The sequence below is a fragment of the Erpetoichthys calabaricus genome, chromosome 16 (assembly GCF_900747795.2).
Source record: "Erpetoichthys calabaricus chromosome 16, fErpCal1.3, whole genome shotgun sequence".
NCBI lineage: Eukaryota > Metazoa > Chordata > Cladistia > Polypteriformes > Polypteridae > Erpetoichthys > Erpetoichthys calabaricus.
Window position 1 is genome coordinate 63277883 of NC_041409.2, and position 18178 is coordinate 63296060.

Genomic DNA, 18178 nt, shown 5'->3' on the forward strand with positions numbered 1-18178 from the left:
TCACCTTTGAGGGTTAACAAAATAACTCTGAACAGCTATGGTAATATTGAGGAATTATATGTTTTACATGAGGACTAATAAATGTTTTTTTCTTCACCTCCTTTGTTTTTCTTTTTTTTTTTCTTTTTTTTTTCTTTACAGTACCTGGGGTTGCAGAATTTGCTGCCTCTTTTAAGAGTGTGAGTACCTCACCAACATTTTTCTTTCTCTTTCACACACTGGGTTTTTTTTCGGGGGGGGGGGGGGGGGGGGGGGGGGGGGTGCTAAGTACTACCTTAAATTATATAATCAGTCCATTAGTTAGATAATCTTTCTGATGCTTAATTGGCAAAATACAGAGCAGGTACATATTTTATACTATTTATATACTTTCAAATGTATAAATGGTTGGGGATTTTCTTTCCAAAAGATTTGTTTCAAGTCAAATTGCTTATCTATCTATCTATCTATCTATCTATCTATCTATCTATCTATCTATCTATCTATCTATCTATCTATCTATCACAATGTAAAAATTTTCAGAACACCTCAGTTTTTCCACTTTTTCTTTGGATTTAATCAGTTGAAATGCAATGAATGACCTGAGTCAGACCTGGGAATGAGTGCTGTGAGGTGCCTGTCATACAAGCTGATAACCCTCAGAAATTTATCTTCTAATTTGTTTGTGACTTTGGGTCTGCCAGATCTCCTCCTATCCCAGTTTCTTCCAATTTCCATTTGCCTCTGGATTGCGTAGGACACCATAATCACAGACACTTTTTTGGAATTTCTTTAATGAAAGGCCTTTACTTCTAAGGGTAATAATGCTCTGTCTCATTTCATTTGTGAATTGCTGATTTCTTGCCATTATTACTGGAATATTGTTCAAATAATACTTCAGTGGGTGTAGTAACACAGTCTGTTCCAACTCTGCTTTAAGACGGACAGTGGGTTTTTAAGTAATCAACAGAAGGTGAGATACCTGTGCAAATTAGGGATGCACCGATACCACTTTTTTGGAAAATGAGTATGAGTACGAGTACTTGCATTTCAGTACTCGCCGATACCGAGTACTTAATAAAAACATGATTTAAATTTACAGGTAACAGCTTTAGTCATATAATTTAACAAAAAAAACAAGGGACTAGTTTGGAATTAAGAACATTTATTTAAAATGAAAAGCATGTTTTATGCAACATATTACAGAATAAATAATTATAAAAAAAAATTTAAACAGTGACAGTGCAACTCGAGTATTTTTTTCAGTTTGTTGTAAACTCTGCTGCTTTGGACAACACAAGGGGCATTAATAAACATCTTTGCTATTTAGTGCACAATATTTGAATAAACTAACAACATCCACCAACATAGAACTGTGGCAGTCAGTGCAACTGAGGTAGGTATTAACATCAAGTCTAAGACGACTCACTTAATGGAGCCTATTTAGATAAAGTGAGTGGGAGGTTTTTTTTTTAAGAAAAGTAGCTTTTCTGCATTATCAGTAGTCAGCCTGTTTCTGTTTTCATCTATATTGTGTAACACTGAGCTAAAAAGCCTTTCACTTTCCACACTGCTACATGGGGCTGAGAGGTATTTCTGGGCCATTTTAGCCAAAGTGGGGAACCTGATTTTGTTGACACCCCAGTACTTCAGAGGACTGTTTTCACAAGGGCTTGGGGCCTCTCCGAGGTATGTGTCGAGCTCAATGGCAGCACCTGCTGCCAGCGGCTGTGCTGCCTGGGGCTGCTCCTTAGCGATTTCTTCAAATACAGTGTCCAGACTGCTGCTAGTGCTGGCCTGGGCCTTGAGGAACAGTTTAGCAGGAGGTTCTGCAGCTTCTGCCCGACTCCCCTCTGCCTCAGCTCTGGACATCATCTGCAGCTCCTGCTTCAGGTGCAGCTTGGCCTCCGGAGCAGTGTTGTTGGAGAAGAAGCGATCTTTATACCTGAACAAAATTCATGAATGTATTAATATGTGGAAAAATAGGACTGATTTTAGTTTCCCCTAAACCACTGTCACAAATGCCAGCCATTTGGCTTTCTGGTAGTAATAAGGGAAATATATTTCATATTATATATATTGCATACATTTGTATTTGTGTATTTTAGTTACAAAAATATAATATAATATTTCAGATGGAAATTAATCTTACATTTAGTACTGTAGTTTATCATTGAATACCTATAGCACACAGACTTTACCTTGGGTCAAGTATGGTGGAGATGAAGTACAGTGGGTTGGTCTTGACATCACTGAAGCGCTTCTTGACAGCTGCCAGTAAGGTTGCTTTCATTGTCTTGACGCCGTGGTCCTCGTCTGTTTCTCTGTTTAGAAGTCTCACTAGCACAGTCACAGCTGGGATGACATCAGAGGCTAGTGCGTCGTAGCTGCTCACTTTTTTAGTTAGTTCCTCAAAGGGGGCGAGGATGGCAACAGTCTTCTCCATAAGAGCCCATTGGTGAGCGGTGAGATAGTCAGGGAGTTCATGCTCGGACACATACACCCCCAGCACTCGCTTTTGCTCAATGAGGGACTGGAGCATGTAATACGTGCTGTTCCAGCGCGTCTGTACGTCCTGCTGCAGTCTGTTTATTGGCTGGTTGAGCTGTCCCTGAATGTCCTCAAGGCGGGAGTAGGCTAAGGCGGAATATTTAAAATACCCAACTATTTTCCGCCCCACTGCTATCTATCTATCTATCTATCTATCTATAGCATCAGCTATGCTCCTCTGTGCTAATAAGCCCTCGTGAACAGCCAGTTGGAGCGTGTGCGCAACACACGGCAGACTTGGGAGCCCTGCGTCGTTCATGGCTTTAATCATGTTTTTGGCATTGTCACGAAGCACAACATGTACTGATGTTTTAGGTATACCCCATGTCTGGAGCATTTCCTCAAACACATGCGCTATAGCCTGGCTGGTGTGCGAGCCGCGGAATTGTTTCGCATGTAATATGGCTCGTTGCGGCGTGAAACTCTCGTCTATCCACTGGGAGGTTAGGCTAATTAGCGACACGGGGCTAACACTGCTTGTCCAAATATCCGTGGTGAAACTAAACGCAGAGGAGGCTTGCAGTAGGCTGTGGATATGTTTTTTCACGGAGTCATGTAGTTTAGGCAGCTCCGTGTCAGTCATGTAGCAGCGGCTTGGGACATCATATCTGGGCTCCAGAACATGGAGAAGACGCAGGAATCCCACATTTTCTACCTCTGAGAGTGGCTGGTCACTCAATGCAATGTACTCGATAATTGCCTGTGTTATTTTCACAGCACGTGGATTGTCTCTGGACATTTTCTCTCGTCTTGCAATAGTTTGCTGCAGCGTGGGTTGTGTTGGTTTAGAAGCGTGGGTAAACTCTTTTACTCGTCGTGTTGGGATTTTACGTGCTTGATTAAATTACTTGTGTTAAATGCGCTACCTTTTGAGCACCCTCTGGACAATTTCGCTGAGCACAATTTGCAGTCCGCCTTTGTTTTGTCGTCTTCATTCACTTTGAAATAGTTCCACACGGCTGACATGTCTCGCCTCGCCTTCTCCCCGCTCTGAGCTGCAGCCGGGGCCTGGGGGCAGGCACTCGGCGCCTGTGATTAACCCCTTCCACGCCACTCAAACATAGACATTTCTCAGACCGTGGTATCGGTCCCTGGTATCAGGGGACTTTTAACGAGTACGAGTACTTTAGAAAATGTGGTATCGAGGCCGATACCAGATACCGGTATCGGTATCGGTGCATCCCTAGTGCAAATTGTTTGCTTCAACTCGCAAGGCTTAACTTAGTTGCTGCAGAACATGTGTAGGTTGTAACCTGTTAGTTATTCCCTGAAGAAGGACCATTTGTAATATTCTTTTATTTACTTTTTTCAGGTTTTTCTAACCTAAACTTTAAATTTAAGTCTCTGATAGCTTACTGCCTGCCCTTTTACTATTTTGGATCATTTATTGCAGTTCAATTGATTAAATTTGAATAGACACTGGAAAAACTGAGATGTTGTAAAACTTTTGACCGGTAGTGTGTGTGTGTGTGTGTGCGCGGCGCGCGTGTGTGTGTGTGTAATATACTGTACAGTAAAACCTTGATTCTCCATCAGGCGTCAGGACCAAGGTCGTTACAGATTACAAACAAGACAGATAACAAAAAGCTACTTTAAAAATTATATACAGCAGATTAGTTTAACGAATAGTCATACTTATTTACAAAACCTATATTAACAAAATATAATTCAGTATTGACAAAATTAATTAATGTAATATTGGAACAACCAATATAATAAACAAATACAACTCCGAGGTACTAGAGTTTTCTACGTTTTACTTGGAGTCTTTGTTCTGCATCAAATGGTGCCGTTTTATACTTCGTTTTCTGCGTTACGGACCACACCTCCAAAACAATAACCAAAAACTTTCCCTACCAATCAGTTTACCTTCTGTCACTCATGTTGTTTATTTCTGTACCGCATACTTCTTTCCACTGCACATTCCTTTTTTCTCTTAATTTCTCCTGTCACTTATCTCCTAAGTGGCGTAAGAGGCGTGTTTGCCCCTTACAGAACAGAAGCCCTTCACCCAGTTCCATCACATGCACAACATTCCACCCTTTCTGCTCCCCCCAGACCATCTCCAGCTGCCTGCATATTACAATATATTAACAAAACATAATGTAACAGAATTTAAAAAGAAAATTACAATACAGAAGAACATTAACATTAATACAGAATAACATTACAGTCAGTGGTTTCTTTTTTCAATATGCATTTTAATTTTGTCGGCATCACGCTTTATATCGTTCACTGTTGTTCTTACTACTCCATAAATTGAAGCAATACTTGAAGCACTTTTGCCATTTCATAAATGTTTAATAATTTCAATTGTTTGTGACAGCTCCAACACAACACGCTTACTTTTATCAGCCATAACAATGTACAGTATAGTAGATTAATTATAACAAAAGACAAAACTATGAAATGCTATTAAAACTGAAGGTATGTAGCTGACATTGTGATTTCAAAATGTGGCATGAAACCTGGTGCTGGGGAAGAACACTGCACATCAGCACAAGCAGCAGTAGTAGTACAGTAATAGGTAGGCAGTGTTTTTTTTCTTTCTTTGGCCCTGATGGGTAACAGAGACCAACGGTAAATTGAGTGATGAATAATCAAGGTTTTACTGTAAATATATATATATATATATATATATATATACAATTGTGGCACATGTGTTTTTAATAAAAATATTTATTTCTTGTTTTTTATTATTTTTATTATTATTGTTATTTGCTTTGTTTTTCTTTGAATGAACTTGTTTCAATTAAAAGTTAGATGTCTCTCATTTTTTCAGTGCAAGATGACAGTTCTTCAGCAAAGAGTAATTTTCTTCTAACCCTTCTTACTAATTTTTACAAGGGGTGCCAATAATAGTGGATGGCATTGTGTGTGTGTGTATGTATATATATATATATATATATACAGTGGTGTGAAAAACTATTTGCCCCCTTCCTGATTTCTTATTCTTTTGCATGTTTGTCACACAAAATGTTTCTGATCATCAAACACATTTAACCATTAGTCAAATATAACACAAGTAAACACAAAATGCAGTTTTTAAATGATGGTGTTTATTATTTAGGGAGAAAAAAAATCCAAACCTACATGGCCCTGTGTGAAAAAGTAATTGCCCCCTTGTTAAAAAATAACCTAACTGTGGTGTATCACACCTGAGTTCAATTTCCGTAGCCACCCCCAGGCCTGATTACTGCCACACCTGTTTCAATCAAGAAATCACTTAAATAGGAGCTGCCTGACACAGAGAAGTAGACCAAAAGCACCTCAAAAGCTAGACATCATGCCAAGATCCAAAGAAATTCAGGAACAAATGAGAACAGAAGTAATTGAGATCTATCAGTCTGGTAAAGGTTACAAAGCCATTTCTAAAGCTTTGGGACTCCAGCGAACCACAGTGAGAGCCATTATCCACAAATGGCAAAAACATGGAACAGTGGTGAACCTTCCCAGGAGTGGCCGGCCGACCAAAATTACCCCTAGAGTGCAGAGACGACTCATCCGAGAGGTCACAAAAGACCCCAGGACAACGTCTAAAGAACTGCAGGCCTCACTTGCCTCAATTAAGGTCAGTGTTCACGACTCCACCATAAGAAAGAGACTGGGCAAAAACGGCCTGCATGGCAGATTTCCAAGACGCAAACCACTGTTAAGCAAAAAGAACATTAGGGCTCGTCTCAATTTTGCTAAGAAACATCTCGATGATTGCCAAGACTTTTGGGAAAATACCTTGTGGACTGATGAGACAAAAGTTGAACTTTTTGGAAGGCAAATGTCCCGTTACATCTGGCGTAAAAGGAACACAGCATTTCAGAAAAAGAACATCATACCAACAGTAAAATATGGTGGGGGGTAGTGTGATGGTCTGGGGGTTGTTTTGCTGCTTCAGGACCTGGAAGGCTTGCTGTGATAGATGGAACCATGAATTCTACTGTCTACCAAAAAATCCTGAAGGAGAATGTCCGGCCATCTGTTCGTCAACTCAAGCTGAAGCGATCTTGGGTGGTGCAACAGGACAATGACCCAAAACACACCAGCAAATCCACCTCTGAATGGCTGAAGAAAAACAAAATGAAGACTTTGGAGTGGCCTAGTCAAAGTCCTGACCTGAATCCAATTGAGATGCTATGGCATGACCTTAAAAAGGCGGTTCATGCTAGAAAACCCTCAAATAAAGCTGAATTACAACAATTTTGCAAAGATGAGTGGGCCAAAATTCCTCCAGAGCGCTGTAAAAGACTCATTGCAAGTTATCGCAAACGCTTAATTGCAGTTATTGCTGCTAAGGGTGGCCCAACCAGTTATTAGGTTCAGGGGGCAATTACTTTTTCACACAGGGCCATGTAGGTTTGGATTTTTTTTTCTCCCTAAATAATAAAAACCACCATTTACAAACTGCATTTTGTGTTTACTTGTGTTATATTTGACTAATGGTTAAATGTGTTTGATGATCAGAAACATTTTGTGTGACAAACATGCAAAAGAATAAGAAATCAGGAAGGGGGCAAATAGTTTTTCACACCACTGTATATATAGTATATAGGGTGGCGCAGTGGGTAGCGCTGCTGCCTCGCAGTTAGGAGACCCAGGTTCGCTTCCCGGGTCCACTCTGCATGGAGTTTGCATGTTCTCCCCGTGTCTGTGTGGGTTTCCTCCTGGTACTCCGGTTTCCTCCCACAGTCCAAAGACATGCAGGTTAGGTGCATTGGCGATTCTACATTGTTCCTAGTGTGTGGGTGTGTGTGGGTGTGCCCTGCGGTGGGCTGGTGCCCTGCCCAGGGTTTGTTTCCTGCTTTGCGCCCTGTGTTGGCTGGGATTGGCACCAGCAGACCCCCGTGACCCTGAAGTTAGGATATAGCGGGTTGGCGGATGGATGGATGGATGGATGGATATATATATATATATATATATATATATATATATATATATATATATATATATATTGTGAAAGATTAAGGGTCTCCGTGACCCCTTGAACCCTCAGATCAGACGTCAAACACCAGATAAAAATCCAATTATTATTTATTTTATAATAATAATGTACACCAAGCACCCTTCTCTCCACAATACTCATAAATAAATCAATAAACAAATACCAATCCTCCACTCCCAGACGCGTTGCCACCCTTCCACCCAGCTCAGCTCCCCGTCTGGGATTTCCCATAGTCCTTTTATAGTCCTTGACCCGGAAGTGTTTCGCCCTCTCTGTCCACGTGATTAGGAACACTTCCGGGTCATATAAAAACTCTTCTTCACCCCTGAGGCGCGTCGTTTCTTCCTGTCATGTGATCATGACGCACCTCCGGGATATAGGGCACGTAAGTGTCCGACAGCCTCCTTACAGCGACTCCTGGAGGCCCCCATGGTATCCAGCAGGGCTGTGCATATAAACTACAGAGTCCATGATGCCCTGCTGGAATTCGGGGCACGTTCATGCTGCCGGGAGAGCTCCTCCTGGCGGCCTGGGGGTGAGGGCCGGAGTAAAAAGCCGGCAATCCTTCACAATATATATATATATATATATATATATATATATATATATATATATATATTTAATACAGTATATATGAGGTGGGCAAAGTAGGTTTACAGTTGTTCGTATGGGTAAAACACATACAGGTTATGATTGCTACACTAATAATAAGAAGAAGACAAATAATACAAATAAATAATATAATAATATAAACATAGATAATACAAGAATAAACTCTGTGTTTTGTTTACTTACTTACTTTGCTTACCATATAGATTTATAAATATGTGTGTATGTATGTACAGTTTAATGCAAAGTTGACTCACTCTCTCATCAACAAAAACCCTATTTCCCATTTAGCTTAAAAGCTGAAAATTGGCAAGATGGTACATGTAGGGCACTAGGTATCCACTAAGGAAGGACATTTCGCTATAATAAAATTTAGGTGTAAAATCCCCCACAACAGAAAAACTAAATACCCCAAAATCCCAAAACAGTGCTATTGCTGATTTGATTAAAATTTGGTGACTTTATAGAAAAAAAATAGCTTTAACATGCTTTTTTTCTAGTTAAGTTTTTAATTTGTCAGTATTTATTAGTATTATGCTAACTTCAATGCTCTGCACTGTGCAGCAAGCATGCTTTACACAATTGAATTACTGAGCAGATGCGATTGACCGACCAAACAGCAACACTAAAGAAGAGGTGGTGTCCTGAACAAGAACAGAGATGTGGTCACGTTTGGCATCTAAGTATGAAAGGAGTATGGAAGAAGAAAGTTTTGCGAGGGTCAAGGAAGATCTGAATGTCAGTGGTTAGTAAGCATTCTAAACCTCACATGCCGGTGCCAGACACTGTGGTTGTGAGTAGGTGTTGTTTTGGTATAAACAAAAAGAGATTGAGAGTAAAGTAAAGGTGGAATTGGTGTCCTCAGATCCAAGATCAGCCAGGAGCAATGTAGTTGCACTGGAAGGTTAGGGGCTTCAGAGTCTTAAGCCCTTGATCTGTCTGCACCCTGCCCCTGATCTTTTTCTCGATTTATATACATGACAATACCAGTAAGCCTGTTTTTTCCATCATATACATGATAGCCCCTGCTCAATGTTACACATTATATAAACATGCGTCATAGCCCAAAGGGACTCTCCCACCCACACATGACAGTAACAGAGGTGGCTAAGACCCTGATACCTTCAAATCCTAGAAACGCTCCTGGAATGACAACGTCAGTTTATACTTAAATGTGTAACCCCAGTGAGATTCTCCATTGCAATATTCATTTGCAGCTATAAACTTTGAAAGGGGACCCCAACCCACTGACCTTTTGAAATCATTTACATTTACATGTGTATGTTTATTTTGAAAGAGGAATGACCCTCTCCTCTCCACTCTCTGAAATTCTTTGCATTGGTGCTTGAAGTGGGCTTCTCAATATTTTGTTTTGATTATCAGCACTCTTAAATAAGTACCGGCAGTCTTTTCTAGTGTATTGGCTCTCATCATGGTTTTCCATTCTATTCTGTCTACATCCAGCCCTCAAACAGGGAGCTGGTAACTCCAAAGGAGACTCCCATATCCCTGCCTCTTTGATCACATCGCTTAAATCTCGCACTAACCCAGCACCACTCTTAGATTGTCTCACTTGAATTTCTAATAACAAAGCCTCAGAAGCTACTGCTTGCACTCTTCACATTAACACATCAGTGTAACACATAAGGTACCAGCATTTACATGTATCTACTTCAAGCAGTGCTTTCAATATAGATTCACCACTGTGCAATTTAAGGGGGGGGGGGGACCCTATACAACTCACAACATGGTAAGAAATACTGTACTTGAGTGAACGATGAGAACAAATGAAATTATAATAATATTTACTCAAATTTCACATTATTCCTACTGATTACCTGTTCCAATTGAAAAGAATACATTTCCCTTTAAGGCTTTGTTTTGCAATTACCTTCAAATCAAATTACTAGGAAAAGCAGGAATTCAAAGTTAGCAATAATATTATATCCCTTAATGTAATTGCTGCACCCTAGAGGGCGCAGTAGTCCTCCATATTAACGGCTGACTACTCATCTAACATTTATGCAATGTTTTAATATACTGTATATATCTGTCCCTTATTTTTAAAAATGTCCTTTACCCTGAATTAATAATAGTGTAGAATATATTAGTTGGATAAATGAATTAAGGCTAATTACTAATCTCTAACTTGTCTAAAATAGGGAAGTGAAAAATCAATTTCAGTTTAAGTTATCATTATTGAACTCTCTTCACTAAACATAGGCCAAAAACATTTACATATACAAATAAAAATATTATAGGATGCCTATTTTCCAACGGCTTAGCAAGGTTTATGATATTGCTTCCCTTAATTAGGAATTTTTAAACACCTTCCGCACATAGGACTGTTGGGAGATTTTATTTTATATTCTTCATCTGATTGCTGAATCATATACAAAATATTCATGAACTAAGTGGCTTCGCCTACAAATTTTCATAAGACAATGAACCTTGGTTATAGTGCTGGGGGTTAATCGGATGTATCGGCATGTAAACGTATGTACTTTTCTGTATGTTTTTTTTTTTTTTCCAACCCTGATGCTAATAACATTATAATACTAAGCAGGCTGACAGTGGAGCTGGAACTAAAGTAAACAAGGACACTCTGCTAAAGAATACCCTGCTTGTTACAGCTTTATTACTGACAAATATTGAGAAATAAAATCACGTCGGCTAATTTTCTTTTTGTATATCATCGCCAGTCAAGGCAGTTTTGAGATTTTGTGAGATTTAGTTTTTCTGTTTTCTAGAAGGGGGTCATACCCTAAATACTACTAATATTGAAATGTCCTTTCTTAGGAGATACCTACTGATTTTGGTGTACCAAATAGGGAAATTGTTTTAGTTAATGAGTGAGTAAGCCTGGCAACTTTGCAATATATACAGTATACAGTGTGTAGATGTACATACTTTTTACTTTTAATAGTGAATTCCAAACATTTTGGTTTTGCACTATCTATTTTTTCCACTCTGTCTGTGAATATATGTGCAGGAGAAAATGTACTGAAGTTCAGCTTAGCTATGTTAGCAAACTGGATAATGTTGTTCTAGTATCAAATGGATGACATTTTAACTCAACATGTCTGATCTAAACTTTTTTACTTGTGATTTTAAATAGTACTCAAAGAATCAATATTTGTGACATCCCTAATTTAATGATATGTTTGATTTAGTAAAGAAGAAAAAAATTTACAGCTTTGTATGTTAAAAAGGAATATTTTGAAATAAGCTCTGATCCAGTGCTTGCCAAACGTTTTCCAGAATGAACCCTCAAGTTCTTCCAAATTTCTGCTTGAGGATATTCGAGGATTGACACCTGAGTTTAACACCAGAAATTCAAAGAGGGGATAAAAGAACTCCAGGGTACACTGTTTAACTCTAAGCATTATAATAAGAAAGGGCACCACATATAAGTGCAATGGTACAGCTCAAGATCTGGCAGGAAAACTCCAAGGTCATACTTGCTGCAAATCAATGTGGAGTGTTTAAATACAGGTCTTTTTTATCACATTCAATATATATATATTATATATATATATATATATATATACATATATATATATACATACATATATATATATACATATATATATATATATATATATATATATATATATATATATATATATATATATATATATATATATATATATATATATATATATATATACATATATATATATATATATATATACATATATATATATATATATATATATATATATATATACATACATACATACATACATACATACATACATATATATATACATACATACATACATACATACATACATACATACATATATATATATATATATATATATATATATATATATATATACATACATATATATATATATATATATATATATATACATATATACATATATATATATATATATATATATATATATATATATATATATATATATATATACATATATATATATATATATATATATACATATACATATATACATATATATATATATATATATACATATATATATATATATACATATATACATATATATATATATATATATATATACATATATACATATATATATACATATATATATATATATATATATATATATATATATATATATATACATATATATATATATAGAAATATATATATACATATATAGATAGATAGATAGATAAATAATGGTTACTTAACATTAGACCATTACTTAAGAAATATAGGAAAACTAAGGTGGGAATCAATTTTATAAAACCAATCTAGATATAAAAAACATGGATATACAGTAGATAGCCAGTAAGTCAAAGAATCTCTAATATTGTTGAAATCTGGTAATAATTAAGAGTAATGGTATCTTGCAATTTTGTGTATCTGTGAATCCCATTTTTGTAAAGAGCTTTGTTTTTAAGTATTGCATTTTTTTGAAGGCTGTAGTTTATACCTCATGCATATTTAAAATAAGCAGGTGAAAACATTCGATAATTTACATGTGCACTTTGGGCAAAAATGTAAAAAATATTACTTACAGGATATATAAAAAGCATATACTGTACAAGCTTACGTGAAACACCGAAAGTATATAAGCTATGTTTGAATGTATTTGAATAAATCTTCATTTCTAATAAGCTGGTAATTTTTTTTTTTGTGGTTCTGCTTCAGATTTCTTTTTTCTTCACTGAAATTTTAAATTAGTTTTAAAATGTTTTAATTTCAATCAGAGCATTATCTTCTCAGCACCCCTCAAGCTGCATTGTGAAACCCAGCTTGGAAAGCACTGCTCTAAACTTAAATGGTAGCTAATTTAGAGATCTAAGAAAATGACTTATATGCTCATGTCATCCTGGTTTTAGCAGTGATTCCTGCAGCAGTATTTTGAAATAGTTGCAGGATGGATATTGATGTATTTGAATAGTATGCAAGTGAAAAAAGCATTGCAGTAGTCAATTCCTCTTGAAGTAAATGCACAAATTCATTTTTCTGTTTCTAGCATAATGAAAAAAATCCTAAAGTTTAATTCTGTTTGTTTGCTGGAAAAAGTAGGTCTTTGATTGTAGTATATAAAGGTTAGGCCAGTATGAAACATAATTCAGTTCCTTCAGATAACACATACATTTTTATCATTGATCACTTTTCTTTTTTGTCTGGTAGCCCATTACTAACTCTCCACCCAAGTGGATGGCTGAATTAGAAAATGATGACATTGAAATGTTAAAAGGTAATTTTATTTTTTCTTATATTTCCAATATACTTTTATTGGTCTTCTATGTGCAGGGTAGTGTTTAAGTTTAAGATAACTTAAGATAACGTAAATTATATTGTTTATACAGGACATATTTTACTTTCCTATTAATAAACAGGTAGTAAACTGGTAAAAGCAGAAGGAAACCTATTTAACATACAGAGATAATTAGTAAGTTGTACCATTTAATATTATTATACTTCAAATTTAGGACAGAATTTAACATTAACACACATCTGAATTCAAATGATATGCCAATAGGGTGTAATCAATTTGCATTTATTGCTTACTTTTATATCAGGGCCCAATTTCCCTCTGGGGACAAATAAAGTTCTTTCTTTCTTTCTTGTAGTTGTTTCATCTTCAATTTTGTCAATTTCAGAGTGCTCAGAAAAGAAAAAATGAACATTACATTTAAACAGAAATCAATTAATACAGAACACCTACCCACAGCATAAATAATCAGGCTATAGCATTTTTCATTTATATATTTTTTTCCATAAGTCACTGTGCTTAAAGTATGTAATTCTGTTATACAGTACATACTCAAAAAGTATAACTGTAACATGTATTAATACTGTTGCATCTATCTATCTATCTATCTATCTATCTATCTATCTATCTATCTATCTATCTATCCATCTATAAGTGATGAAAATGGTGTCACTAGGAAAAATGGGAAGTGGGTAGATTTCTTGCGAGAAACAGGAAAATTACAGGAAGGCATTTCTTTGGACTTGAGCGTTCTTCTAAAAACAATTTTCCTCAGTTTTCAAGGCTGTACCTTGAACTTTAAGCAGTAGCACTCTCTCCTTGTTCAGAAGCAGACACAGATGGAAGTCTGAGGACAACGTGATGGTGCTTCACTTTCCACTAACGTCCTCCTCAGGTGCACTTCAAAGCAGACATGCTGATCTGATGCATCCAGGCTTATAAGTATCTCTGCTTGTGAGAAGGGAACAGTGCCACTTCCAAAAGTTCAAGATTCCATTGCTATGTATGTGTGTCCTCTTTTTAACAGCAATAAATGGAAAGCAGCATCTAACCAAATATTACACAAGCGAGCTTTGTGGGTACAAACAGGTGATCAGTGAGTCCTGACTGACAGGGCAACTTCAGTGTGCAGATGGCAGGGGATCAGATCACCCCTAACCAGACTATGTTGACCAATTACACAGCAACTGTTGCTTTTGTTGTGTCTGTTCAATTGCACTTATTATTTTTCACCCTTGGTGAATGACATAATGGTTTGATCTTTGAAGTCAAATGTAAATGTTGAAACTTCAGAAATGGCAGTAAAAGAAATTGAAATGAGGCAGTACTATATTAAGTGATGCTGCTTCATAGATCCAGGGTCCTATGTTTGAATCAGCGCTCACGCTTTCATTTTTTTGTTTGCACTTTCATTGTTCTTTGTGCTTTTTTTGTTTGTGCTTTCATTTTTAATTTTTTTAATTTTTTCTTTTATTTTCATTTTTCCTTGTTTGAGCTTCATTTTTTTTCGTGCTTTCAATTTTTTGTTTGCGTTTTATTTTTGTTTGCCTTTTGTTTGAATAGGACTAAAGTATTGCATCAAATTTTATTTTTAGAATAAAAGAAGAACTCTATTTGACCAGTTGATATGAGGCATACTGTAGCACAATGTACCAATCTCATAAAATATAGCTTTAATTTCTTGTTTTAAATTCATTTTCCTTTTTCCATTAAGGATTGCTATTTTTCTTCTATTTGTCTAAATAACAAAATAGCAAGATTATAATGTTTGACTAGAAAAGCAACTACTTGTCTGTATATTCTTTAATTAGAACTTGGAAGTCTTACAACAGCAAATCTAATGGAGAAAGTCAAGGGATTACAGAATCTTGCTTACCAACTTGGACTAGAGGAATGTAAGTATTATTTTAATTTTGTCAAAAATAGTGTGCTGTTAAGACTGGATTTCTAACACCTGAGTTACCATTTATAAGATTTGATTAGAATGTTGACAGGAGACACATAAAATGATCTTGCATGTTTTTCTGGATTGTACTGAGTGAGCTGTATAGAATGGTCATGACATGTCAATTTCTAACCTGCTTAATTGATGGCAAGGTGGCAGAGGGCTGGGAACCTATCCCAGCTAGTAAAGGATGCAAAACAAACACAAACCCTGGACAGGGCACCAGTCCATCGCAGAATGAGCACACCCACACACACCACTAATTCACCTTTTGGACAGTGGGAGGAAACTAGAGCACTTAAAGGAAATCTATGTAGTGATGGGGGAGAACATGCAAACTTCTTGCAGGAAAAACCCAGGACACAAACCCTGATCTTCTTACTGCAAGGCAATGGCACTAGAATAATCCTACTTAGTGTTTTCTTGATGAATAGTAGTCCTGAGGATGAGTCTAAAATGGACATGTGCACAGTATAGCATTTCCAGCAAAGAGGGTCAGTAACAATATAGCAGGTTTTATTACAAATCATGACTAAATTAAGTATATTTGAATTCTGTTGTATGTCTGTACTGCTCTGTGTAGGAAGTACCTTTGAAACAAGCAGTTGAATGTTAAAACCTTTAGGTTTTGCTTGGAACTGTTTAATGCAAATGTATACTGGTAATAAGAGCCTTTCTATTTTTGCAAGAACAAAATAAAGCTGTATGATAAACAAAATTAAAAAATGCTGACTCCAATTATTTATTCACAATGTGGTTTAATTTACATTTGTCAAGGTCTGAATATTTTGAAGCCCTAGCCCTAAGGTGAAAGTGTGTTGTGTGGCAATCAGTTTCAATTATATACTCATTTTTCTCACATTACATGGTGACAGTTGTCATGAATGTTGAATGAACATTTACTGGGAGTTGGAGGTTAGCATTGTGCACTTCCAAGATCATGTATGATCTATTTTATAGCCAGTGACTATGACGTTAGAGTAGGCTTAAACTTTTGGAATGCTAGAATTTAGTATAGCAAAACATATTCAGAAAATTGATTTTGGTGAAATAAACAGACATCACCTTTGTAATTAAAAAATATTTCCAAAATGTCAGTTTAAATTTAACAGTATACATATACTGTATAGTAGAAGCAGTATTTTGTACATATAGTGCAGCCTGTCCATTTAGCTTATTAAAGAAGAATTACATTAAAGGTAATGTTTAAATACTTCTTTAATAACAATATCTGTAAAGAATTTCTGTACTACTAAGTTTAAATGCATCATTTCACTTTACAGATCACAGTTTACTTCTGAACCTTTACAAAGGTTGGACTTGACTTTCTGTAAATAACCTAGACCGGATAAAATCTTATTTAACTTGAAGACACGATTTTGGTAATCATCCATGCCTTTAAAAAATAATCTGTTTAAACTGATGCTTTTTTCTCGCTGATGCTACATGCTCCCACAATTCCAGATTACAGTGCATCCGGAAAGTATTCACAGCACATCACTTTTTCCATATTTTGTTATGTTACAGCCTTATTCCAAAATGGATTAAATTCATTTTTTTCCTCAGAATTCTACACACAACACCCCATAATGACAACGTGAAAAAAGTTTACTTGAGATTTTTGCAAATTTATTAAAAATAAAAAAATTGAGAAAGCACATGTACATAAGTATTCACAGCCTTTGCCATGAAGCTCAAAATTGAGCTCAGGTGCATCCTGTTTCCCCGGATCATCCTTGAGATGTTTCTGCAGCTTAATTGGAGGCCACCTGTGGTAAATTCAGTTGATTGGACATGATTTGGAAAGGCACACACCTGTCTATATAAGGTCCCACAGTTGACAGTTCATGTCAGAGCACAAACCAAGCATGAAGTCAAAGGAATTGTCTGTAGACCTCTGAGACAGGATTGACTTGAGGCACAAATCTGGGGAAGGTTACAGAAAAATTTCTGCTGCTTTGAAGGTCCCAATGAGCACAGTGGCCTCCATCATCTGTAAGTGGAAGAAGTTCGAAACCACCAGGACTCTTCCTAGAGCTGGCTGGCTATCTAAACTGAGCGATCAGGGGAGAAGGGCCTTAGTCAGGGAGGTGACCAAGAACCTGATGGTCACTCTGTCAGAGCTCCAGAGGTCCTCTGTGGAGAGAGGAGAACCTTCCAGAAGGACAACCATCTCTGCAGCAATCCACCAATCAGGCCTGTATGGTAGATTGGCCAGACGGAAGCCACTCCTTAGTAAAAGGCACATGGCAGCCCGGCTGGAGTTTGCCAAAAGGCACCTGAAGGACTCTCAGACCATGAGAAAGAAAATTCTCTGGTCTGATGAGACAAAGATTGAACTCTTTGGCGTGAATGCCAGGTGTCACATTTGGAGGAAACCTGGCACCATCCCTACAGTGAAGTATGGTGGTGGCAGCATCATGCTGTGGGGATGTTTTTCAGCGGCAGGAACTGGGAGACTAGTCAGGATAAAGGGAAAGATGACTGCAGCAATGTACAGAGATATCCTGGATGAAAGCCTGCTCCATAGCGCTCTTGACCTCAGACTGGAGCGACGGTTCATCTTTCAGCAGGACAACGACCCTAAGCATACAGCCAAGATATCAAAGGAATGGCTTCAGGACAACTCTGTGAATGTCCTTGAGTGGCCCACCCAGAGCCCAGACTTGAATCCGATTGAACATCTCTGGAGAGATCTTAAAATGGCTGTGCACTGACGCTTCCCATCCAACCTGATGGAGCTTGAGAGGTGCTGCAAATTGGAATGGGCGAAACTGGCTAAGGATAGGTGTGCCAAGCTTGTGGCATCATATTCAACAAGACTTGAGGCTGTAATTGCTGCCAAAGGTGCATCGACTAAGTATTGAGCAAAGGCTGTGAATACTTGTGTACATGTGATTTCTCAGTTTTTTTATTTTTAATAAATTTGCAAAA

At 36.9% G+C, this 18178-nt stretch overlaps 1 protein-coding gene across 1 annotated transcript in view; it reads left to right on the forward strand.

Annotated features, from left to right (window-relative positions):
• The window catches only part of lin52 (lin-52 DREAM MuvB core complex component), a 73575-nt gene that overhangs the window by 6985 nt on the left and 48412 nt on the right, over positions 1-18178 (forward strand). Inside the window, exons 3-5 of the mRNA XM_028821852.2 lie at positions 142-179; positions 13215-13281; positions 15111-15194. Of these exons, the coding sequence (XP_028677685.1) occupies positions 142-179; positions 13215-13281; positions 15111-15194 (189 nt within the window). The remainder of the gene's footprint in view (positions 1-141; positions 180-13214; positions 13282-15110; positions 15195-18178) is intronic.